General features: G+C 44.2%; 1 protein-coding gene across 3 annotated transcripts; it reads left to right on the forward strand.

Moving 5' to 3' along the window:
* On the forward strand, positions 1-22313 carry asap2b (ArfGAP with SH3 domain, ankyrin repeat and PH domain 2b). 3 transcript variants are annotated; one of them, XM_030345557.1, is made up of 29 exons: positions 1-481; positions 2559-2631; positions 6102-6247; positions 6503-6577; positions 6802-6851; positions 7666-7795; positions 8214-8299; positions 8765-8840; positions 9547-9633; positions 10319-10422; positions 10977-11046; positions 11234-11311; positions 12315-12402; positions 13137-13185; positions 14975-15144; positions 15271-15404; positions 15628-15722; positions 16171-16360; positions 16764-16849; positions 17036-17151; positions 17445-17512; positions 17840-17947; positions 18775-19033; positions 19478-19582; positions 19723-19945; positions 20565-20623; positions 20811-20872; positions 21564-21683; positions 21926-22313. In XM_030345557.1, the coding sequence occupies exons 1-29, from the start codon at positions 356-358 to the stop codon at positions 21998-22000; spliced, it is 3108 nt and encodes a 1035-aa protein (XP_030201417.1). In that variant the 5' UTR covers positions 1-355; the 3' UTR covers positions 22001-22313. The 3 variants fall into 3 exon arrangements, with proteins under 3 accessions (XP_030201417.1, XP_030201418.1, XP_030201419.1); XM_030345558.1 differs by lacking the exon at positions 11234-11311 and having other exon boundaries at positions 2-481; XM_030345559.1 differs by lacking the exons at positions 1-481; positions 2559-2631 and adding an exon at positions 4138-4911.
* The last annotated feature ends 94 nt before the right edge of the window (positions 22314-22407 follow it).

The following is a 22407-nucleotide window of genomic DNA, read 5'->3' on the forward strand; positions in this document are numbered from 1 at the left end:
GTCGACGCTCCTAGTTCCTGCAGTCGTCGAATCCTCTCCCAGCTTAGATAGGTGGCCGCAAATGCTGGGTTATTATCAGTCGAGTGTTTCGGAGATTTTGCCAACTAACTAAAACGTAGAAATAGGCGCACCTTTTGAGGGGAGTATTTGACATGTTGGCTGGCATTTTAAAATGAAGAGGACTGCTTTGGCGACACTGATTTGGAGTACTAACTTAGTAGAAGAATTATAGGTAACCTTTCCTCACAAAAAAGCGGCGAATGAGTGGCCTGCAAGTCTTCTAGCATTAAACGCCGGACACCACCGCGACTTGGACCTGCTTCCGTACTTGACGGCTCATTTGGAAAAAGGCACAATGCCAGAGGACATAAGTGTCGGTGAGTTTATCTCTGAGACCAACGAGGACTATAAAGCCCCCACCACCTCCAACTTCTCCAAACGGCTCCTACACTGTCGAAACACCGTGTCCGCTTTGGAAGAGGTAAGGTTCTAACGGCTGTCACTGCAAGTTTTATCCTACTTAACCTCCAAAAACAAGTTGTGAAACACAGTTTCGCTTGAAGTTATGTTGGACCAAAGGTAGGAACAGAAAATAGGAAACACCCTGCTGCTGCAATTGAATACATGTTACGGTTCTTCCTCATGGGACTCGTGTAGTTCCAGTAATGTGCCATACTTTTAGAATGCCAGGCTTTTGATTATGACTGTCAATAAAACATGCGCATCAGTGCACCGCATCTCCGCACAATCCAGACCCATTCCCGACCGAAAGACTGCCTGTTTTATGTTTTGAGCGCACGACAAAGTGTACACTCATAAAGCCTGGTCTGGTGAGGGAGGCCCCCGAGAACTCCTCCTGGGGGCCCAATGCTAGGGCCTGTCCTCTCTTGTACCAGCATGCACTCTATCTAAAAAGATCGATTCTCTCTCTCTCTCTCTCTCTCTCTCTCTCTCTCTCTCTCTCTCTCTCTCTCTCTCTCTCTCTCTCTCTCTCTCTCTCTCTCTCTCTCTCAATTCAAAGGGTTTTACTGGTGTGGAAAACGTACATTAGTTGGTTTACATTATAATAAGCAAACTAATAATAGCACATGTTTTATAGGGTTAGGAAGTAATGGTCGGGATAGGGTTGAGTTAATCAAACTGTTTCCTTCCTACTTCTCTCTCTTCCTCGATGTATCCCTATTTGTAACATCGCAATAGATACAATAATTAATAATTCATTAATTAACTCTCCTTCTGCCCAGCGCTCTGTGTGTAGGCCTTAATGTATCGTTTTATCAGTTTCAGGAAACTAGTTGAGACTTTTTTTTGTTTTTGAATGTGTTATGGTTGTTATAGCCATAGCAAAATCACCTGTTGTAACGTGTTAGTGTACAGCTGTGCACGTATCAGCATGTCTTAACAACGCTGTGTGGTGTGTAGACTACAACCCTACCATACTTCCCTATAGAGTTCCCCATACTGTGGTATTACCATGCAGGATTATGATACCATAACTATGGGCTGTGTGTTTATTCATGTGCGCGTGCGCGTCTATGCCAGGGAGAGAGGAGTGTGTGTGTGTGTGTGTGTGTGTGTGTGTGTGTGTGTGTGTGTGTGTGTGTGTGTGTGTGTGTGTGTGTGTGTGTGTGTGTGTGTGTGTGTGTGTCAGTCTAATAACATACATTTCCAATGCATCAAAGCATACACCACACTATATAACAATACAGTAGACAACTGTAGAAATGTTTTCTGTTGATGAAGTATTTCCACATTTCACATTATGACTCAGTATTGTGTCTTCCTGTATTTTGCCTTTTTAAAATGTTTTTGGTTGATGGTGTGGTTGCTGGCCACACTGGTGGATGTTTGCATTATAATATTTAACGTGGAACTCTCAAGCTATAGTCTGCTCTCTATGGTTGTTGATAATTGTGTGTGAGCTGTGTGTGGGTGTGTTCTTGGCACAGGATCCTGTCTGTGTTGGGCACAGCCTGCTAATCTTGAACCCACCTTCCCCAGTCTGCTGGGAATTTGACCCATACACGGGAAGGGGAAGGTCCCAACAAATGATGCATGATGTGTATTGGGCACCCACGCCACGGCCCACACTATGAATATCTGTGGGGGTTTCTAAGTAAACAGTGCTATGTGTGCGCATGCATGGCTGTGAGTTGTGCGCGTGTGAAATGTGAATCCTGTGTAATATAAACTACTATAACACACATGTGTAATACATTTCAGATATAAGTCTTTAGTCTTACAGATAAGACTTAAAATTAATATTTAAAGTCTGATGGCAGCTTTGTGTTAGTGTTATTTTTTTGTGTGTTATGTGTTATTGGCTCCTGCAATCGTCAAAATTGAAGTTGATCGGCCAATCACTGATCAAGAGTTTTTGGCCTATATCACCGATCAATCAATCGGTGCATCACTGATGATCTGTGATATGTCCAACTGATGATAATGTTAGTTCATGTTATGAAAGATTAAATTGTGATGATACCGTTGATAGTGATGTCTGACTCTCATCATAGTGTCTTTAGTTGATAGATCCTGACTGTGTTTCTGGTCTCCAGGCTCTGGATGGAGATCGAGCCGTGCTGTATAAGATCAAGAAGTCTGTGAAGGGCATCAATACCTCTGGTCTGGGTGAGTTCCAATAATCAGAAACCAGCACCAACCTCAGAGCGGGAACTCCCACTGGGGATTATGGGAACTTTCTGGAAGCCCTACTGAGTTAAATAAATACCAAAGAGCTTTTCAATTAACACTTTCTGAACTGGGAGAACTGGAAACTCCTTAATAACAGTCGTCGACGTCCAAACCTCATTAAAATGTTCTTTGTAGTTGCGTAAGAGGGAGAGGTGTTGCTCTGAAACTAAGTGTGTTCAGCCTAACTCGGTATAATGAAGGGTGTTCTTTCATTCTAATCATAGACTTTACAAAACATAGGGGCGTAGTGTGTGTGACATCACGTGTGGGTTTGCACAAAACCGTTACAACGATTTGTGCAACAGCAGAAACTATCCATATTTGGCATGTGGAGGGCGGGAATTGTATGGCTGCCCTCCTACAAAACTCATTTATATTAAATCCTCAAGTACTCTTTAATGAAATGAAACGGTCAAACGGGATTTAAAATGAACAACAGGGAGATGAACCAGTCACTTAGCCATCCTAATCGAACGAAGAAAAAGGTGATCAATTTTCCCAATGATTTAGGATGGTCTTTCTTTTTTTTAATCCAACCACCACAAGCCAACTATAGGCCCTTAGATGAACTACATGTTAGTTGCTTCCGCATGGGCTTAACAAACAGGCATGGTGGCCGCTTGATTCTAATAGGGGAACAGTTCTGGCATATCTTGCCACATATGACGCAATCCCGCCGCAGATCATTGTCTTGCATAAGGGCACTTTGGCAGACCAAATGGCAAATGCAGGGATCAAAAACCTGTTTTATTAACATTAATTCCCTTCTGTTGAGTCACTCCTCCACCCTTATTCTCCACGTCTGGTCTTAGCTGGCTAAAGGTTGAATTATACCTCTGAGGTGGGGTATGCTGTGGGTCTCTACGACAGGGCTTTACTTGAAATCACGGTTCTGAGTTCCAACATGTTAAATCCTTTTGGAGCGGTGCATGTAAGCTACGGTGGTGGAGACTTTGTCCCGCGGCAGTCACGTCGAGAGATGGGTCAGGGAAAGGTATTTTAAGGACATTTGCTTTGTAATTAAACGGAAGGCATACAGGAACTGCTAGTGGTTGAGGGTTTGTATATTTATTTGTGTATGCATGCATATTTATGTTTATGCAAGTATATTTGGGTGTGAGTGGATGTTTATGTATTTGTTTACATGTTTGTTGGGTGGATATGTATGGTTGTCCATTTGTGTGTGTGTGTGTGTGTGTGTGTGTGTGTGTGTGTGTGTGTGTGTGTGTGTGTGTGTGTGTGTGTGTGTGTGTGTGTGTGTGTGTGTGTGTGTGTGTGTGTGTGTGTGTGTGTGCGCGCCGTGTGCGTGTGTGATGTGGTGGTTAAACACACAGAGTTAATCACACACGCAAACACTCACACACACACACACCTCCTGACATTCCGGTCATTCCCCCTGCCTGCTGCAGCAGGATCGGGCTGAACAGGCAGGCCCACTGAAACCACTTCCTGTATAGCTAAATGGAAACAGCCGTAGATACGGTCTCCTTACTGTGCTGATGAGATTATGCTGAGCTAGTATGTAGGTTACTGTTACATATTTGAAACATGCTAGCTTGTTTCATCATGTTAGAAAAGGGAAGCGACAGGCTATCTTTGTAGTCTTATTCTCTAGTTAGAAGATTATTATGGAAATGAAAACTGCAATATTTCTTTGAGGATATGGTTCATGGGCTGATATTGTATTTTTTTCTGGAGGAAATAGATGAACAGAGGAACCAAACAAGGTCAAAAGGTTTTCCACGATTACCCGGGATTCAATGGAGCTTAATCACAAAGTTTTGATTGTAATCTAAATTTGTCATGAAAAATTACACATTTCTTGATTTTGTTTTCTGTCCAGGAACATTTCTTCTGTGCATCCAACATATCCAGTTTCTAAGGTTCAGTCATCATGACTAAGCCATTCCATGTCTTATCCACTATGACAATGTTGTCACTGCAGTGCAGAGTGAGGGACAGCATTATTTACCCATGTGATTGTGAGCAGTGCACGCCCTTCGTCATGGAAACCTTTCGCTCTCCAACTCAATCCGCGATCAATGAAATTATGCACGGCGTGTGTTATGGATATGGTTTGAGCTCTCAATTCTCACTCCTTTTACAAATAGAGGTAAAGTAGTCTGTCTGCCTATTGTGACCCAACCTGGATGACGCATTTGGAGTTTGGCTTTTAACTTTGAATAATGACATTAAAGCAGCAATACTGCAAGTGTGGTAAGCATTGAATTCCTGTTATCCCATGGGAATCTAAAGCCCTTTACAAGAGGTCATTGCAGAGCTGTGAGCTGTGAAATAATCAATCAATCCCAGTTTCATCTATAGTTTTTTCCTTTCAATAATAAATTAATTAGTCCTGCATATAGTACAACTGAAGCTCTAATTGTTTGTCAGTAACCTGCAGTTTATGTAACTTGTTCTGGAGTATGTGCGTGTGTGCAGGCATGTGTGCGTGTGTGCGTCTAAACAACATGTTTAGAATACCGCACCTCTGGCAGCTGACTATTGGTGAGTCAAATGTAAATTAAAGGATCCCAATTTGCTGAAACACCGTAAGCAGCTACTATTCCTGGGGCCTACTTAATAACTAAAATGTGCCGTCCTTATCGGCTGGTGTCTTTATAATTTATAATTCATGTGAACTCAAGAGTCTTGCAGTATGCAAGTATATTCCCAGAAGGCTTCTGTGATCATACGACAAAACACAGAAATGTATGAGAAAATGTGCTTAAGGAAGTAATTTCAAAATAATCAGTAGGGGAGTTTTTAGAAGCTCCACTTCACTCTGTTTTCTAAGTGTTGGGACAGAAGATGTGCAACGTTGTGGTGCACAACAGATAGAGGATGATTCGGGCTCCTACTAACTTCCTCTTTCACCAAGAACAATCTGCTCGGAGTGCAGGGGTGTTACGTGATATAGATCAACAGTCTATGAAGCAGGTCCATGGGCCTTTTACACAAGCGGCCATCTTGGTAGCACTAGCTGGGTTGGGTAGGGAAAAGGTAACTTACCAGCAACTGAACTATGAACCTACAACCAGCACGATTTAATCGTAACTGTGCCTAAACAAATACATTTTTCATCGTTTATTTGAAGCGTGTACAGCATGTAGGGCTCATGTTTCATATGTTCAACAGCTTCTATCAGTGTTCTACACATCAGGTCTTTGTTCTACAGTGTATATATTGGCATATATCTGTGTTTATCAGTGTTCTACAGCTCATGTCTGTGTTCTACAGCTCATGTCTGTTTTCTAAACCATATATCTTTGTCATAGAGTGTATATTTGTGTTCTAGAGCTCATGTCCTTGTTCTACAGCTCATGTCGGTTCTACAGCCTATATCTGTGTTCTACAGTGTAAATCTGTGTTCTACAGCTAATGTCTGTCTGTGTCTGTGTTCCCAGTTCATGTGGAGAACCAGGAGCAGTACATACAGTTTCTGGAGAAGTTTGGGGACAACTGCGTGGTCAGGGATGACGCAGAGGTGGGCTCCACCTTCCTCAAGTTCGCAGGCTTTACCAAGGAGCTCACGTCTCTCTTTAAGAACCTGGTAAGAGGGCGTTCTTCTAAATTTGCCCACAGTCTGACCTCCTTGAGCAAAATGGCTAATTCCTACCTGCTTCTGAATGGCATGTATCTGAATTCCCTGTACGTCCCTTGCTCAAGGAGCCTTTTTATAAATTGTGCTACCATTAAAACTGGACAATGATACTTAAGCAAGCTAACCTTTGAATTGAAGGCTAATTTAACTGGCAGGCAGTATCCGGTCCTCTCTTTGACTGACCTGCTCTTTCCTCTCTTTCAGTTACAAAACATGACCAACATCATCAACTTCCCCCTGGACAGTTTGTTGAAGGGAGACCTGAAAGGCGTTAAAGGGGTCAGTTTCAACAGGGTATCATAAAGTTGAACATAAATCCAGAGAATCCAAGAAAACAAAGTCCACCCTTTGCCTTGAGTTTAAAACTCAAGCCCACACTGATAGGCTTTGAAGAGGTGGTTGAGTCAAAGAGCAAAGTCCATGACTTTGTTCGTTATGAATCACATGTTGACAAAATGTTTTAAATTCTGTAGCTAATCTCTTGTTTTTATGTGCCTGTATAGGATCTGAAGAAGCCTTTCGACAAAGCCTGGAAAGATTACGAGACTAAATTGTAAGAGGGATGTTAGAAGGTTAAATGCTTCGTGGTTATTCTCAAAACTAGCCAACCGTTGAGTTAAAATATTTGGAATAAAAATCCCTGGTTGCAGCGTCAATGTTAAGCTTGTTAAACAGTGGCTCGCCCGTTTTCATTCGTTAATTTTTCCTAAACTCATGACAAAAGTGGCGGTTACTTTAAGCTGATACAGCCGGTGCAACTGACTAAACTCTCCTAACATTTGAACACAAGGTTAGTCATCAGGCTGACTTGTCTGTTCTCCAAGAATAGAAATGGGGTTAAAGAAACCTTAAACTGTTAACAGAAAACATATTTTATTCAAGGGATCGATGCTTATGTGTCATCATTTGATGTTCACTTAAAGGGGACATATTATACTACCAGGTGTGAGTGTGATTAGCCTTACAAGCCGTTTCAAAAATGCCCCATCTGACATCACTAGTGGGCGTGTCCACCTAGATCTGTGCTTTCAGTTCTCATTCCTTCATTTGACCTGCTGCTAGCAGAGTTGGAGTTGTCTCCGCAGGAGGTTAGACGTCCCCAATGATATGAAGGAGCTGCTTCAGTCTATTCTATACTAATTTCAAAAGCTTTGGTATTTCAGGGTCACTTTTATCCAAAGCGATTTACAGTGAATTATTTTGAAGACACATTCATTAAGGACGAGATGGGTGTTGGGACATCGTGCTCAGGGAGGCGTATGTAGACTGCGATCAATGGGGGTTCGATCCCAAAACCTCTCGGCCGGGAGTGCTCAGCTGCAACTCCATTTGACCTCTGACCTGTGTGTCCTGTTTTCCCTGTGCAGAACTAAGATAGAGAAGGAGAAGAAGGAGCACGCCAAGCAGCATGGGATGATCCGCACCGAGTTCAGCGGTGGAGAGATAGCGGAGGAGATGGAGAAGGAGCGACGCATCTTCCAGCTGCAGATGTGTGAGGTGAGGTCAAGTGAGGTCAAAGGTCAACCACTCAACTTCGTCATCGACTACCATGAGGGAGGACCAGGGTAGGAAGACCTGGATGTGATTGAGACTATAAACTGTGCTTTGTTTCTCGATGATTAGCTCTATCTAAATCTAGATTTCTTTACATTTACTTTAAGTCATATATTATTCTCAGATGCTTTTATCCTAAAACGGTTTACAAACATTTACTGAAGTTCTGCATGAGTATGTTTCCAAAAAACACAGGATAGAGTACAGTGTGGCTATTGAATATTTCCATTAGCGGCTATTATAAATCATTATCATTAAGAAATCATCTGTATTTTCTATTTCATAAAAAGAAAAAAAAATTAGATTGTTGAATCGTAATCTATTTTGTAGAAGTCCTAACTTTCTACTTTCCCCCCTGCAGTATCTGCTCAAGGTGAACGAGATCAAAGTGAAGAAGGGGGCCGATTTCCTACAGACCCTTATCAAGTATTTCCACGCCCAGTGCAAGTAGGTTAACCCTCCCAGCCTCCCTCTCCCACCAGCTCCTCCTTCCATCTCTCCCTCGTAGTCCCCCATTCTCTTCAACCCCCTATGACATACCTCCAGCCTCCGCTCCCCCACTTCCGGTTGTTTGACATCGTTATGCCTTTCTTTCTCCCCTCCTATCTTCATCGCTTTCCCATTCTATCCCATCTTCTCTCCTCTCCCCCGCTCACTATCACCCCCTCTTTATCTCTGTGTGTCCCCCTTTTCTCCATCTCTCCAGCCCGGTCCTCGTCTTCATCTCCCCCTCCCTCAATCTCACCAACCCGCTCCTCTTCTTCATCACCCCCGTCCCTCATCTCTCCACCCCACTCCTGGTCTTCCTCACCCCCTCTACAAAATGTTGCCTCTTCTCCAGTCTTAAGTTACTTCATGTGAAAATTGTAAATCGATGAGAAACCAACCTCTATGGTGGTGTCCTCCTCTCAGTTTCTTCCAGGACGGACTGAAGGCTGTGGAGTCCATGAAACCGGCTGTAGAGAAGCTAGTTACCGACCTGAGCACAGTAAGACTTGTCTCCTCACCTACTTAACAGAGCGCAAAGTAGGCGAGAGTCAGATAAGGCCAGATAGAGGAAGCTAGGGCTAAGAGAGCAATTTATTTTTTTTGTGTTATAAATAGGTGTTTTGTGTTTCTAAAATGACATTTTCTGTATCATCACAATGTAGCCCCTTTAATTTCATCACCATGAATATTCTATTTGGTATTCCTCTACCTGTTCATCACAGAAATCCCTACCACTGAACATAGAGCAGTAAATTGTTGGTTGGTTTGGTTGATTGGTTATGTATCGTGAACCTACGGACTTCAGGGAGGGTTTCATTCCATCTATACACGGGTGTACGCCTGCAGCAGGGGGCGCCAAAGTACCTATTCCCCACACAATGTTATGTCATACTTCATTGATAACCGCTACGCAGCGCATTTTTTTTTTATACTGCTCGTGGCGCCACCCATGTGATTTGCCGCCCCCCACAAATATGCCGCCCCGGGCGACTGCCCGGTTCGCCCGTGCCTAAAACCGCCACTGCACACACACTCCAGCTGGCGGAGCGCACGTCAGAGCTTCCGGAGCGCACGTCAGAGCTTCCGGAGCGCGCTCCCCCTTGCTTCCCCTCAAATTAAGCACTGATTGACAGTATCAACCGTTTTTATTGACAACGGTAGGTTTGATTTTCCATTATAAATCATCTTGTTTCGGCGTGGATCAGATCAAGCAGAGTCAAGATGGAGAGCGAAAGCAGCTGGCCCAGCTCCGAGACGTCCTGAAGAACTCGCTTCAGTCCGACCAGAAGGAGGTGAGGAGGCCATTTATGCACCACTCAAACCTGGTTTACAGTATGGTTTATAAGTCTGGTTTATAATCAGAGGAGCAACAGAGATGCCAGGCATCCAAACCGGTGCGTTACGTCAAGGAAGTGAACGTCCCAATTTTATGGGAATTGTCATTTGAACCAAATGTTCAACATGTTTTCGTCTGATTCTGGTTTGAAAGAAATGCATCAAACAGAATGGAATGTCATATTTCTGTTGAAGGTTGGTTGCTAGACTCTACATTTCGTCTGTCCATCTGTACATAACAAATCTTTTGACTATGTTTCCTGTTCTGGAATGTCGGCATCAATTCATACACTTCTAGGAATTGTAATTGGATCTAAAGACAATTCTGTGTTAGATCAATGGAAGTGTTCTAGCTAACTCTGGCTATCTCCAGCTAACTCTCCTATGATAAAACTGAATACATTGCAAGCCAATGTTAGACTATTTTAATTTAAGGACTAAAATGAAATACCACTTAAAAAAATACTCCTTACTTACCCTGTTTTTCAGCTATTTATTTGACTTCTATCACTTGCCTTCTGTCGATGCTTCAAAACCTGAATGTCCTTGGCGAAAGAAATTATATAAATGTCAATACAATGGATTATTATTAATAAATAATAAAATAAAATAAAGCATTGATGATGTCTGCCCCCCGTACAGGAGGGCCAGGGTAAACAGAATGCAGGGTATAGTCTTCACCAGCTGCAGGGCAACAAGGCCTATGGGACAGAGCACTCAGGTTTTCTGTACAAGAAGAGTGAGGGGTGAGTACACAGTGGAACCATAATGGTGTTGTTTTCTGCTTGTTGTTTTTTGCTTGCGGGAGCGTGATGAACATGTTTTCCATTTTTCATATCTTACTACTATAATAGCAGGCCTGTCGCACCAGTTACTCAAGTTGGTCATGTGCGCATGTACCAAGCAGCCTGCAGCTCAGACACACACACACACCACGCGCGAACGCATACATACACCGCAAGCACGCACATACACACTGCACACACACGCACATGCGCACGCACAAACATGGAAACGCACACACACAAACACACACACACGCACGCGCACACACCACACGTCAAGAAAAAGGCAGCGACACATACACGGAAGCGCACACCCATACAAACACATGCATGCGCAAACACCGCACATCAAGACCAAGGCAGCGACACACTCGCCGAGGTAAGACGTTATGTTTTTAAACATAACGGCTCCGCCATCGACACAGGTGCAGGAAAGAACACACATGCACACACCACAGCGACACTCGCCCAGTGTTGTGTATCATTTAAAGTAAAATGATCTCTTTTCTCTCCAGACTGAGGAAGGTGTGGCAGAAGAGGAAATGTTCAGTGAATAATGGTTATCTCACCATTAGCCATGGAACGGTGAGAGACTAAAGTACTGCTTGTTCTCTCCTCCATCTGCATGCCTTTCTTTTATTTTATCTTTTTCTTTTTTACGGAAAAGGACGATTTTATTTGAGTTTTTTCGTGATTTATTCATCATTTCATTTATTTCCTTTTTTTATTTTTTGCATATTCTTTTTATTTTGGACGTTTTTTACACGAGCAGCCAATCTGCGAATCAGGAAAGAGGAAGAGAAAGAGCAGGAGAAGAAGGAGCATGAGGAAAAAGATGGCTGAGAAATGGGTGCGCAGAGGAGATATCTTAATCTAAATACCCATGCCGAAAAAGTCCGTACTCAATATCTGTGTTTTTAGTGTTTTTTCATGAATCACTATTTGAGTAGTTACATTCCTGATAACAGTGGGTGTTTTCCGTTTTCCTATTGCTAGGTTATAGCCGATGTAGACATCATTATTCATATGTAGTTTTTGGGTATGTACAATACTAATTAACATTACTTTTTAACAACAATATATACTTTTTATTCATGTGGGGCATTGTTTGCCGTGTTTCCCGTTGCATTGGCGGGACTACTGCCGCAGTTATACATTTTCTGTCTTTAATGGCTATCTCAATTTTCCTTCAATAAATCTTGCAAATACTTGATAAGGAAGGTTCCTAGGTATCAATGTTGCAAGAAGCATTGCCTAATCAGCCTACATCCCATAGATCTTGACCAAGGTTAAAAGAAGCATTACATTAAATAATGTTCTTAAATAGGTATCAAGGTGGTAGGAAAAAAAATAAAATGACCATGGTTAGTAGAAGCATTCTATTAGGGAATATTTCCAGACATGTAATAAGAGTTTGGGATGTATCCTGTTAAGCAATGTTCCTATATGTATCAAGGTTATACAAAGCATCCTCATATGAAACAGTAATCGATAGGATATAGGAACCATCCTAATTAGTAATGTCCTTACGGTCTGTTAGCTAGGACATTGTTGTGTTAATGAATTGCACATTACAAAGGAAAACATTCTGATGAACCGTTAGGACTACTGGTTAAACTACAATCAAATACAGAATTATAGCAACCCTTCATAAAAATAAAGCTTCCTTGATTATGTCTGCTTCATTAACAGATGCAAGTACTTCTTATGAGGGCATTTCTCTGCTCCACCCTGAATCATGACAAAACTTCCAAAACACAGTTTATGAATCCTCTCATTCAAATGTCATCGATCTATTATTTGTAGTGTGTGACATTCTCCTGCTCTACTCTGTCCTTCCTCCACCATGCCAGCCTAACGCCACCCCGGCCAAACTCAACCTCCTCACCTGCCAGGTCAAGAGAAACCCAGAGGAGAAGAAGAGCTTCGACCTGTTCTCACGTGAGTGAGCCTCTCTCATGTTTTCGCTTTCCTTTTGCACGTGACAATAGCGTCCACTTCCTCTTCATATTTCCAGAATGAATATGGTCACATACTGTTGTAGACAAGGTGTTAGCTGCAGACAAACGTAACAGGTCTTTCTTGTTCTATATTCAATAAAGTATGCAATGATGTACAATGGTTCTCTCTTTCCACTCCTATTCCGCTTCCTGCCCAGGCCTCAAAGTGCTATGCCAGTGGAAGTACTATAATAATTCATTGAATTTATTTAGCGTTTTTCTAGACACTCAAAGACGCCTACAGTGAAGGGGGGGGGGGGGGGGGGACCTCACTAACCACCACCAGTATGTAGCACCCATTTGGGTGATGCACGGCAGCCAATCGGCGCCAGAACGCTCACCACACACCAGCTTGAGGTGGAGAGTGAGGGATGAGGTGGAGAGAGAGGGAAAAGAACATTTAATGGACCATGTGTAAACCCTATCGACCACCTGTAAACCCTATCGACCATATTTAAACACTATCGACCAAATTTAAACATGTAAACCCTATCACCCACGTAAGCAGTGGCGGCTGGTGGAATTTATTTGAGGGGGGGCTGAACGTTTGCATTCCAAACCCAAAAAGGGGGGTCTGGGGGCATCCTCCCCCACAAGATTTACTTTAAACACTATGTGAACCATATTGTGTTTGTTTTGGTCTGATCATTGTTTCGGGGGTACTGCTATCGACAGATGACAGGACCTACCACTTCCAGACGGAGGAAGAGGCTGATTGTCAGATGTAAGTAAAGGGTTTCTAATTGTATTTGACTCAATGGAATCTAATCTAATCACCCCATCTACCCTAGTTTAATCTAATCTGATCTCCTCCAATCTGAATGGAACTGAAGCGATCCGATCGCACCTACAGTATCCCCATCTGAATCAATCTCTTTGAATTTAATCAAATTGAATATACCTCAATTACAGTTTTTCTCAATTGTTTAAACCCTTTTTCTGATACTATAGCTCAATTTCTCAAAACTCTAAACACAAACCTGAGAAGAGTTAATCATTTTGTCAAAACTCCACAAATTCTTCTCAAAAGTGTTTTTTTCCACCGAATAGACACAACTATCAAATGAACATCTCTTATAGAGCATCAGTGAAACACTGGTGTGATCAATTCAAAACACTCCCATCAAAATACTATTTACATATGCTTTGGCTTCATGAGGCCATGTTACATATTCCAATGTATAGAATTGTTTAGAAATAGCTTTATTTATTAAAGTTGCAATTAGGTTGTACATGTAGTATAAAGTATTGATAAGCACACAACTTCCAGAAAAGCTTTTGTTGTCAAGAACACTAACGAAAGAAATATTAATATGGCAGAGTTCATTATGAAGGAAAATTGGTTAACGAAGAAGTTCCCCTAATGCCATACTGTTTCTTGGCAGTCCGATTTTTGGAAAAGAATGAGCCGGAATGTTGATTGCCTGATGAATTTCAGGTGCTGTTCAATGTTGTCTTTCTTAAATGAGTGGCAATGAAAGAATGTCATATTCAGCTTGTTCATAATTATCTAACCGGGATTCAAACACTCAACCTGAGGATCACCAGTACAAGGCATTATCCCATTGAGACACTGATATTCCTGAATCCTGCATGAAGCCTTATTCACAGGGTGAAAGTATTGAAGTATTGAAGCACACAACATCAAGAAAACTCCAAGCACACATTACACAAGATAATTAAGGGCTTTCTTAAAAGAGTATAGATCTGAAAATTTGCACTGTTATTGTTATCCACCTAGTGATAGACGTATGGTAGTTATACAATAACAAAATGGTCACATAGGCAAAATGGGTTGAGGCAGTGGACGTTTGGCTTTTCTATGAAATTGTGGGAAAAGTAAACATTTTTAGACCAGGGTGAAAAAGATGCATCTTATTTTAGAGTTTAATATGATGAAAGAATTTTGAGTCCAGGTCAATCTGGTGAAGAGAAATCAAGCAGCTTTGCTGCTCTGTCCCCTAAATATAAATGAGGTGAAACAGATCTACATGTAAATCAGTCTGTATCCCACCTCCGATCCTGATCAGGCCAGAGGACCATATGTACAACGCAGTACAGCATACCTGAGGCCTCTTTTATGCTCTCACACATGATTGAAGTGTTTTAACAGTTTAGTTTGAACAGGTGAGAATTGAGTTAGACTTATTGGTAATTAGTTGTTGCGTTTTGAAGGCCAGTGTTTCCAGGTGAACCAGGTGTGCTAAATGAGGAGTTTAGCAGTCTGCAGTCTTGTAGTTGATCCATGAGCCTCAAGTTTTCAGAATTGTGTGCATAGTTCAGTTTTTTGTGTGCATACAATCGATAAAAACTGTAAACATATAACATCTGATAAATGGAAAAGAACACATCTGTATTCTATTATATTCAGTTATGTCAATTCTATTTTATTCAAATCTAGTTCCATACATTGAATGGTATGAGGGCACCATATGTTCACATTTTATCACAACCCCACTCCTTAATATTGTCCTGTCCGTGTGCACTCCGCTGCTCCCTCCCCCGCCCTCCAGATGGATCTCGGTGCTGCAGAACAGCAAGGAGGAGGCCCTGAACAAGGCCTTCAAGGGGGTCCAGGACGAGGGCGGCGAGAACAACATCGTGCAGGCGCTGACCAAGGCCATCGTGGTGGAGGTGAAGAGGATGAGCGGGAACGACTGCTGCTGCGACTGCGGAGCGCCCAGTGAGTAGCTCTAGAGGAGGGTGGTGGTGGTGGTGGTGGTGGTGGTGGTTGGTGCTGCGACTGCAGAGCGCACACCATCATGTTGTGAGCATCAGGTTCTGAGTGTTGGTCTGTCCGTTCCCTCAGGCCCCACCTGGCTCTCCACCAACCTGGGAGTCCTGATCTGCATCGAGTGCTCGGGGATCCACCGGGAGATGGGGGTCCACTACTCCAGGATCCAGTCCCTGGACCTGGACCTCCTGGGAACCTCAGAGCTCTTGGTAGGCTCCTGGATGCGTACAGGAATCGCGCTGAGAATCCAATGTTATACGGCCGAGGATCTGTTGTGCTAAGTTGTACTAACTGTTCCGTGCTTAAAAACAAATCAGAACCTTTTTATCCCAAGTGTGTAGCAGCGTTCCCCAACACCTATGCGTAACGGCACCTTTAACTGGCTTTAACTGGCTTTAACTAGCTTTAACTGGCTTTTGTCGTGCTCCGCAGCTGGCGAAGAATGTGGGCAACGCAAACTTCAACGACATCATGGAGACGGAGCTGTCAGCGCTGGACGTGACCAAGCCCAACCCCTCCAGCGACATGTGAGTGCCAGGAAAGAATCCACCCTGACACGCATCTCCCCCTCCCGTCAGTGTTTTCATTAACATTTAGCCAACGCTTTTATCCGAAATGACTAGAATAATACCTATTTGAGATAAAGCATCTTCTCTATGCCACACTGAGTTTAATTGTTTTTCTAAAAAGACTGCGTCCCCGTGGCTTTAAGAAAAACAAAACAAGGATCAACCGTCTTTAAGGTAGCCAATTCCCTCGCCCTTACACTCTGCTCGTCTCTCTCTCTCTCTCTCTCTCTCTCTCTCTCTCTCTCTCTCTCTCTCTCTCTCTCTCTCTCTCTCTCTCTCTCTCTCTCTCTCTCTCTCTCTCTCTCTCTCTCTCTCTCTCTCTCTCTCTCTCTCTCTCTCTCTCTCTCTCTCTCTCTCTCTCTCTCTCTCTCTCTCTCTCTCTCTCTCTCTCTCTCCTCCCTCGCAGGCAGACCAGGAAGGACTACATCACGGCCAAGTACACCGAGCACCGCTTCGTCCACAGGAGGTCTGCGGACGCGGCGGGCCGGCTGCAGGCGCTGTCGGAGGCTGTGCGGACCCAGAACATCCTGTCCCTCCTGGAGGTCTACGCCGAGGGCGTGGAGCTCAGCGACATCATCCCACAAGCCAACGAACACGTAGGGGTCCCGCCGCTCCTCTGGGTCAACTTAAGCAGCAGCAGGATGGTTTAATGTGTCATCGGGCTCAATGAACAGTATCTATTCACCATCAAACATGTCGGGAAAAGAGCCTCATAATGTACCGAGTTAATGGCCGCTCAGTTTGTTTGCGGTGTTGAACGTTGTGTTTTTCGACTGCTTCATTTCTACGGACATTGTGTCGGGAAATTGGTTCAGTTGGCCAAACCTGCCATAATCCAACCGCATTTTCATGTGTTTTTATGGTAGACCCAAAGAGAGGCCGATACCTGAAACTGCTTTTCTTAATTTCTAAGAAGGACATGTGAGTGTGGGTGTGTGTGTGTGTGTGTGTGCGTGAGTGTGTGTGTGTTGACGAGCTCTGTGTGTTGTTGACCACCAGGAGCCGGAAGAGACGGCCCTCCACCTCGCGGTCCGGATGGTGGACAGGAACTCGCTCCACATCGTAGACTTCCTGGCACAGAACTGGTGAGTACTGGAATAGGTCAGAGCCCTGTGGGACTGGCACCAAACATGTCGGGCCTCAGAAACACCTTTTCCCCTCCTTTTATGGTGCCCTGTTGAATCCTATAATCTAGACAAGATACTAAGCGGAAAATATTTGTATAACATTAAGTGTGTGTGTGTGTGTGTGTGTGCCCGTGTTTGTAACAGTTCTAACCTGGATAAGCAGACGACCAAAGGGAGTACAGCTCTCCATTACTGCTGTCTGACTGACAACAGTGAATGTCTCAAGCTGCTGCTGAGAGGGAAAGCTTCGGCCAGCATCAGTAAGCTTACCCTGCTATGTTTATTATATATTGATACACATGATACTATGATATCAAATCGGTTATCGCTGAGTGCGTATATCTATGTGTATCTACTTTTATAGTGTAGGTTATCGATATTTATGTATCTTTAGTGATATCTATGTATCTCTGGATTCCCGATGTATCTATGGATATCTACTAATATCTCTATGGATATCTCTGTATCTCTATTAATATCTCTCTGTAGATCTATGGATATCTATACATCTCTGTAGATATCTCTATGGATATCTAACCTTTGCTCTGTTTAGCCAATGAGGCGGGGGAGACGGCGCTGGACATCGCCCAGCGGTTGGGCCACAGTGGGTGTGAGGAGCTGGTGAGCTGCTGATGTGTTCAGGGAGATGTTAACTAGTGGGAGATTCAGAGGTGTCGACATGTAGCCGTTTCACTTTCATTTGCTGGACTGCTTACCTTAAGAAGTAGGGTTGCATTTTAAGAAGGTTTTTAAAGATTACAATCTTCTTTATCATTCATGAAGTCCTAGACTACATTGAACTAGGTTTAACGTGTGTGTGTGTGTGTGTGTGTGTGTGTGTGTGTGTGTGTGTGTGTGTGTGTGTGTGTGTGTGTGTGTGTGTGTGTGTGTGTGTGTGTGTGTGTGTGTGTGTGTGTGTGTGTGTGTGTGTGTGTGTGTGTGCTCCAGCTGTCTCAGGCCCAGACGGGGAAGTTCAATGTCCACGTGCATGTGGAGTATGAATGGCGGCTCCAGAATCAGGACCTAGATGAGAGCGACGACGAGATGGAGGACAAGGTGAGCTTGGGTGGTCCGTGGTTGCAAGGCCTCCTCCAACCGTCTGTCTCCCTTATCGCCCCTCATCTCAAAAGAGACCCCCCAGACATTAAGATAATAGCCTCATTTGTCACGGCCGCTTACCAAGGTGCAGAAAATGGGCCGCAAAGAAGACAAGAAATACTTGAACAAAAATGTAGTTTTATTTTAAGCAGAGGTCGTAGGCAACAGGCGCCAACGAGCACGGGCAAAGCAGCAGTGGGGGGCAAACAAAGGAGCTTGGCAAGGCACTGTCGCACTAAAGTTCAGGGGAACAGAAAACTAGCGGTCGCAACAACCGGAAAAATTTCCAATATGAAGTTCAAAAAAAAGGGGGGCAATGGCAAAGGCAAGGCGGGGTCCTGGGCAGAGCTTGGGCTTGGCGTGGAGCAGTGCAGTGTGGCTTATCGGGGTTTGGCTGTAGCTTTGACCTGGCTTTGGCATTCTGTTAAGTTGTGTGGCGTGGCTGCGGCGTCATGAACAAAGACCGGCCGCCTGTGGCCGAAATAGACTATCCCGTGGCTGATGGTAATCAGCCACTGATTGGTAATCAGCCGCTGGCATGTCAAAAACCAGGAGTGGAGTGAGGCCATGGAGTGGGCGTGACTTGGGCACAGTGAAGGCAGGTAGCAGGAGGGAAAACCCGGCTCAGGTCCGTGAAGAGCCGACCCGGACTGTGACATTATTATCGACCACCGTGACCACCAGTCATTAAGACATGAGCCTCATGGTAAAGAGGGACCGCTTACATTAACACAACACACACCGTCATCTACGGAGACGTCAGACGTTTGTTTTGCTCTCTCCAGCCCATCCCCCAGAAGAGGGAGGAGCGCCCGGTCAGCTGCTTCCTCCCCGGCCTCCACTCCTCCCCCTCCTCCTTCCCCCTGAAGCCCGCCCTGGGCATCCTGGCCCGGGACGTGGCCCTGATGGCGCGGGACAAGCAGCGCGCCAACGTGGCCAGCATGATGATCTCCAACGAGACCTACGGCACCACGCTGGACCTCAACGCCCTGGGCTACGGACACAACGCCCCCCCACCGCCGCCCGCCAGGGGGCCGGCCAAAGGTGGGTTCAGCTGGGGTGGGCGGACCAATGGGTCTGGTCTGGGGTTGGGTCCGTCTCTATACATTTCAATGGTCGTAATCGTCCCCCTGGTGGGAATTAGGTTAAAGGTGCCCACCAGATGTGAGGGTGATTAGCCGTTAGCGCTAACCTTAAGGCGACAGGGATACAGGTAAAGTGATCCGACTCTGCAGGAGCATAGAGGAATCTCTTGTTAGGGTTGTTGAGGCGAGCCTCGCTCTATCAGGGGGGCTTTGGAGATGAGCTGACAGATTTAGCAAATGTTGCACTATTGTACCTTTAATTTGCAAAAGATTCACTATTCATGCTTCTATCTCTGTCAGTTCTCCTCATTCCTTTACACCTCAATGGGACCAAAACCCGATGAAGGAAAAAAATAAACAAAATAAAAGTAAACAAATTTGTCATTCCCATTGCGCCATGCAGGTGTGGGAGGCAACAAGCTCGTCTCCGTGGAGACAGCGGGGAGGCAGCGGTCCTCCTCAGACCCGCCCTTGGTCCACCCCCAGGACAGGAGCAGTATGGTGTATGGTGAGTGCCAGCCATCATGCCAGGCTACATCATGTTACGCTACATTACAATCAGGGCATTTAGCAGAGGCTTTTATCCAAAGCGACTTACATCGGTTAATTAATACACACATTGACCCACCGACGTCCTCCCCCCTGCAGAGCCCCCTCCTCCCCCTCTCCCAGGGACCAGGAGGACCAGCATCGACGCCAAGTCCATCAGGAACACCCCCCTGCCTCCCCTTCCTACCCTCCCTCCCCTCCCTCCCCACCCGCCGCCCCCTCCCCCCCACAGACCCGGCATCCGGCCCCCACCCGTACCCGGCCACCAGACTACCAGCGGCCGGTCCCAGACAGAGCCCGCCTCCCCCAAGGCCCTCACCAGGTAGGCTCAGGTGGACACAGACCGTTGTCAAACCACACGGCCGCCCCATCGACTAACAGAATATAGACCTACACAATTGGTGTTAGTGGAGATTTGGTAACATAGATACACACTATTTGGAATTAGTATATGCTACACGGGAACATCCTAAGATGGCACAATTTGATTGGTTCGCTACCTCGGGATATTGGGCCATGTCCCATGATTGAGATCTCAAACTCGGGATATGGTTTTCGTAATGGGGAGAACGCATGACGGTCGTCTCATCGTGCTAATAAAAACAAATAAACCACTAGTAAAAAGAAATGAATGATAAAAGTGTCATCTTGTTCACGTGGAGTATATACTAAAACAATTGTTCACCTCAGGCTCCGTGAATAGTATATTTACGTGAATACACAATTCACTTCGCCTTTGGCGAATAATTTTTAAATATCTGATATTTGGTCATTTATGCATACAATATTTTGTATTATTTAATATTTGTTCACATTAACACACAATATATTGTAATAAGTTATATAATTTTGTTTTTGTTTTAGATGCTAGATATTTATAATTTAAACAATTTTTTTGATATTTTGTTTGATGTGACCAGATTGTTGTGTTCTGATTTCAGAAAGACTGTTTCACCCCCACGTAGACCCCCGCTCAGGGCTGGGTCGATAGCCAGAGAAGGTATGCACACACACACACACACACACACACACACACACACACACACACACACACACACACACACACACACACACACACACACACACACACACACACGTCCAGAAAGAAAGACACATATAGACACAGATCAGCAAACACACTCTCCACCCTATCTTACAGGTGTGTTGTGTGTGTTTCTTTTGTCCAGGCCAGCCCATGTCCCCTCAGGGTTCGAATCCACCGGCACCCAAACCCCGGAGCACCCTCCCTGTAAGTGTCAGTTGATGCACTAACCGCGAGACACACCTCACACACAACTACAGAACAAGAGAAGAAGTAACGGCTGCAGGCACGACTGCTATATACATACAATACTCATTAGAACCTTTGTTTATAGGACACAGCTAATGTATTTCATAGGAAAGATTGAGGTTCCCAGCAATCTATTTAATTTAACACTTTAATCCAAAGACAGGGAATCTTTGAGAGTTTAGCCATCTTTCTCAAGGGTGTGTAGATGTAGGCTGTGTGCTATGTGATACGAATTCAATCTGGTATGATCATCCGCCACTGGCTGAAGGCCAAACACTAACCACTAGACTTAAAAAACCCACAGTAGTAAAATGATGGCAAAGGCAAGGCATTGCTGTGAAGGTTCCACTTGTGCTACCACAAAATTGGTTCTCGTGTGTGTGTTTAGTGGGCTTGCCCCATCTTGTGGTCAGCCGGCAAAATAGCAGAATATATTTTAATTGAAAGATTTGTTTATGTGTTGTTCTTTATTAAATGTATACTTTGACCCATCGGAAAGAGAGGCATAAGAGGGTGACAGCCATCTACACAACTGCTTGTTATTCATTTAATACACGTTTTTTACCCTTTCAGAAACAAAAGCCTAAGAGGGTGAAAATCGTTTCCAACTGCTCATGTTATTTATTAATTCATGTTTCGATCCCATCAGAAACAGAAGCAGAAGAGGGTGAAGGCTATCTACAACTGCGTGGCCGACAACCCAGACGAGCTGACCTTCGATGAGGGAGAGGTTATTGTCGTAGAACGGGAGGAGGACGCCGAGTGGTGGGTGAGTATCACAGAGAGGGAGAGAGAGAGAGAGAGAGAATTCGCCTACCTCAGCTGCATTCATTGCGTTTACAATTCTAATACCCATATTGTGTGTTTAGATTTATGTACTTTTCCCCTATATTTTCTGCAATGACACCCTGATTTCCCACCTGGGATTATAAAGTAATCTTATCCTTCCTTAATGTATAGCCCATATCATAGATGGTCCACCTGACTGTGTTGTTCTCCACGTCTCCTCAGGTTGGACACATCGAAGCAGATCCAGGCCGTCAAGGGGTGTTTCCACTGACGTTCGTCCACTTCATCACAGACTAATCCACTCCACCACGTGCTCAATGGGACCTTCCTTTTTTTTAACCCACCATGTTGTATATTTTCTTGTTAGCACATTGTTATTTTGTTTTTTTCAATAAAAGCCATATGTAAAGCTTTACTCTTGATGGTAGATGTTTCCGAAGATGTTCATACCAAGTCGTCTCCTACATTTCTTTGCATTATCTGTTTAACTGTAACAATGTTAATGCTGTACAGAGGGTACGACAAAAGCCACCTTCATGGGTGAGAGAAACGTCATGTTTTGGATGTTATTGCTGCAAAAATAAATAAACCAAAATCAAAACAGCATAACTGCCTGTTGTTCTGTGTGTATTTTACTTGTGTTTGCCAAGATTCTGTAATATATTTAGATATTACTTAATTTCTTGAATTTAAATGTATCGTTG

The sequence above is a fragment of the Gadus morhua genome, chromosome 21 (genome assembly GCF_902167405.1).
Source record: "Gadus morhua chromosome 21, gadMor3.0, whole genome shotgun sequence".
Lineage (NCBI taxonomy): Eukaryota > Metazoa > Chordata > Actinopteri > Gadiformes > Gadidae > Gadus > Gadus morhua.